Source organism: Apis dorsata, unplaced genomic scaffold (genome assembly GCF_000469605.1).
Source record: "Apis dorsata unplaced genomic scaffold, Apis dorsata 1.3 scaffold_269, whole genome shotgun sequence".
Lineage (NCBI taxonomy): Eukaryota > Metazoa > Arthropoda > Insecta > Hymenoptera > Apidae > Apis > Apis dorsata.
The window spans coordinates 618,985-623,325 of NW_006263547.1; the positions used below are offsets into that span (position 1 = coordinate 618,985).

Sequence of the window (4,341 nt, forward strand, 5' to 3'; positions counted from 1 at the left end):
TTTAATCTATTGTCTTCTATTAATTTTTGGTTTCTTTATTCTATTAATATTTATATTTTCTTCTTTTTAATAATTCTTAATAATTATATTTTCTTTATAATTAATATTTACTATAAAAATATTCTTACATTTTAATTTATAAATATGTAGATATTTACTATTTCCATTTATCGTTTTCGCATTATCTTTGATTTTATATATTATTTTATATTTATTCGCATTTTAAAATACTGATTTATATATATCTCTTATTATATTATATTTATTACAAAATTTATTAATAATTATAAGGGCAAATGAAATATCTTATTGATATTAATAATTTATAATGCTTGATAACTATATAAAAAATATCAATGATTCTTAAAAAGATGATGTCACAAATCAAAGACTATTAATGAATTTACTTTATTGTTAGTAATAATGTATAACTTTTAGATATTTTTCAGATAGATAATACTGTTAATAATCAATTTTAGATAATTCAATATAAATAAAATATCAATTTTATTGTTTATATAAGATTATAAATTAATTTTTAAAAATAAATAATTAATTTTCATTGATTTGTTAATTTTGTAATTCTTACCTAAAAATTGGATGGAATGGATTTTATTAATATTTTTAAATCAAAAGGTTAAAAGAAAAGGTTAAAAGATCAAAAAAAAATAAAAAATAAAAATAAGAAAATAAAGTTAATTAGAAATTGTTTGTTGATTTTTAATTACATTAATTTTGAAATATAGATAAAGAGAATAAATAATAAAAAAAAGAATAGAGATATAATAAAAATTATGAAATTAATATTATTAGAAATAAGAAAAATATTCTTCTAAAAATACGATAGAAGTCTATCCGATAGATAAGATAGAATAAGAATTGAAGATTAGCATTTTTTGAGTATCATTTTTTGAATATCAAAACATTTGAGTATCAAGACATTTCTCCAAAAATATTGGATATATTACTTATCCTCAATTCTTATTCCACGTTATTCTATTTTTGAAGAAATATGTTTATTATTTAAGAGATAGCGCTGATAGTCAATTCTTACTTTATCTTTATTCTACTCTTATTTTTTTTTCATATTTGTAATGTATATGTTTCATTCTAAAAATAGAATTAATTCCACGATTTTTAATTTATATCTATTCTCTTATTATGTTCTTTTTATTTACATTTTATGTATAATCATAAAAATATATGTGAAATAAATAAATAAAAATGCAAACGCAGAAGATGTAAAAAATCCTATTTTTTTCGAGGTCAACATTTCAAAATATAGAATACAAAATCTATAAGATTTCGTATATATCTCTTTCTTTCTTTTTTTTTTACATAAAGAAAGTTTTTTAAAAATGATAATTTTAGAAGAAATACACAGATAATATGAGATTTTTATCATTAAAATTCTTATGATAATCTATCTACACACCCAGATATAAAATATATATATATATGTATATATGCAAGGTTTCTTTCACTGTCATATCTATCTTATATTTTGTCTATAATTAAACATTTTTGTATACAAATTTTTTTTTAGGTCATTAATTTACTTTTTTGATAAATTTTTTTGAATGTAATCTATAATTGAAAATAATAATAATAATAAAAATGGAATATATACTATCTTTGAAGTATATTAATCTATAACCAATTCTAATAATTAACGTTTAAACGTTTATTACGTCAGAATTTTTCAACTGTGGAACAATTTGCTGTCATATTTACGATGACATCGTAACGACATTTTGAAAAAAGATTCAGTATGTTTTGTAATATTTGTCAAACGAAATTTTCTTTTTTTACAAAAGAAGTAAGTTATTATTTTTCATAATAATATTATTCGCAATTTAGGTTATATCACATTATTACATGTCATCTTTTACAATTTTTATTATTAATTATTAATTTGAATAATTTTTTATATACTTTGTCATCTATTTTATTTTTCTTGTATTATTTAGGTTGCTTGTCCAGGTTGTGGTTTTTCATGTTGTAGTAAGTGCCTCAAATATAAATTTAATATTCCAGATAGAGGAGTAAAAAAAATCTGTGGTCGTTGTTTTAATAAAAAAAATTATTCAAGCAAATCAAGTTATTATAATAATATTAAAATGTTGGATGGGCATGAAGAACCAATGGCTCCAGTAGATATTACAAAAAAGTAATATATTGCTTATAAATATATATTCCAAATATTCCAATTATGAAATATATAAAATAATTTAATATATATTCTATATATATATATGTATATAGACTAGATTCATTAGAAAATCCAGCAAAACCTCCCATTGTAATGTATAAGCATACGAATCATTGGGACAAATTTAAAAATGGTTTGGAACCAGTGGATCAAGAAATAGTTGAAAGATTACGAAAATTAAAAGAAGAAGACAAAACTTTGAGTGTGGATGAAATAAGAAGAAGATTAGCATTATTAAAAGATGAAGATACAGATATTAATCAACAAAAAACAAATGTATGTTAATTATTATATTATCTAAACATTCATACAATATAAATAATAAAAAATTTTTTTATCAAAAACATAATATAAATAGTTTTATTTTTTGTAGATACATCAAGTGGATATCAGAACAGATCAACAGAAAACAGACGACTTAATAGAAGAATATCTAAAACAATTAGAATTATCATCAAGCAGTGATTCAGTTAGTGAAATTCAAACAAGATTAAGATCATTACAAGGCATTAGTAGAGAAGTATAAAGTTGATACATAAATATTAAATTATAATTGATTGATAATTATAAGAAAATTTTTGTTATTTTAGCATTCAACTAATGATATTAATAATGAAAATCATGTGACAAACAAATTAATTGCAAAAACTTTAGCAGAAGTAGAATTGGAAAAAAAATATGAAGAAAATATGGATAAACTGGAAGAAATGGAGATTGAGGTATATGAAATTAATTTTAAGAAATAATAAATAACACATAAAGTTTTGATTAAAATTTAATAAATGCAGGAAATAAAACATATCGATGATGAAGATGAAAAACCTAGCTGCATAATGTGCGATCAAACTGAAGATTTAGAACAATGTTTAGGTTGTCACGGCGATTTATATTGCGCCATATGCTTTGAAGATAATCATGAGGATTTTGAAATGAAAAAGCACAAAAGAAAACCAGCAAAGAAGTTAAATTATTATTAAATAAAATTAAATAGAAATTTTAGAGAAATGCTTTGCAGTAATTCACATGCAGTTTCATTGTTATCTAATTTATAAAAAAATCTTATGCTTAGTATTGTCACTAATTTTTAATGAAAATATTTGCAAAATATATAAACATAAACATTAAATAATATACAATTATAGTAAATGTTTTAGCTATAAGTTTTAAAATTATTATTATGTTATATCTATTTTCACAGTAAATAATTTTGTAATATTCTAAATTTAATAGATTTAATAAGATATATTTGTTTATATAAAAAAAACAAATTAATTTATAAAAAAAATTATCAATGTACATTACATTATCTTTAACATGTTATACAATATCTTAAAGTTTCATTGAATATTTAATCTATTTCAATATGTAAAAAACTTTGATCTTTTTTAGATTAGATTTTTTTTAAATTAATTCAATCTTCAATTAAAATTTGCTTAAACAATTTGTTAAAATTTTGCTTTTTCTAAAATTATCTTTCTGCTTTAAATATCAAAGTGAATTGATTGACATAGATTAAGTCGATAAAAATTCACTGACACTCTCATTGGTATTTCCCGGAGATAGTTCATGGCAGAGCATAAAAAGCTCTTTTCAAAGTCTGAGCAATTCTGCTATATTTAGACGAGTTGTACATACCTATTGTGTTAAGTTTTCGTAGTACGTATCGGTAACGAATGAAACTTGTTTTTGTTTCTTCACTTCGTTTAATAGTTCATTTTGTTTAATAATAAAATCTATTTCCAAATATTATTTTCTTTATTATAAATATTATTTATTATTAATATTATTCTTTATTAACTATTTAATTATTGTATAATTATTTGATACTAAACTTTCATTGAATTTAAAGAATTGATTAAATTTGATCGATTTTTAATCGAATAAATTGTATTACGATTATAAGAAATAATAAAGATCAAAATTTTTTTTTAGTTTCATATATATTCTTTTAAAAAAATCATAAAAATAATGAATCTATTGTTAATTATTTATTGTTTATAATTTTCTTCTTTTATATTTATAATTACATCTTTTATATCGAATAATTTATTTCATTAAAAATTTATAAATAAATTATTTAAAATATAATGAATTTTAAAAATTAATTTCATATCTTTTTTCAATCAATT

General features: G+C 19.5%; 1 protein-coding gene across 1 annotated transcript; it reads left to right on the forward strand.

The window, feature by feature from the left end:
* The first annotated feature begins 1,593 nt into the window (after window positions 1-1,593).
* LOC102680901 (abscission/NoCut checkpoint regulator) lies at window positions 1,594-3,381 on the forward strand. Its single transcript, XM_006616636.2, has 6 exons — window positions 1,594-1,819; window positions 1,971-2,170; window positions 2,266-2,488; window positions 2,586-2,732; window positions 2,803-2,931; window positions 3,001-3,381. Exons 1-6 carry the CDS (start codon window positions 1,772-1,774, stop codon window positions 3,187-3,189), a joined length of 936 nt encoding a protein of 311 aa, XP_006616699.1. The 5' UTR covers window positions 1,594-1,771; the 3' UTR covers window positions 3,190-3,381.
* The last annotated feature ends 960 nt before the right edge of the window (window positions 3,382-4,341 follow it).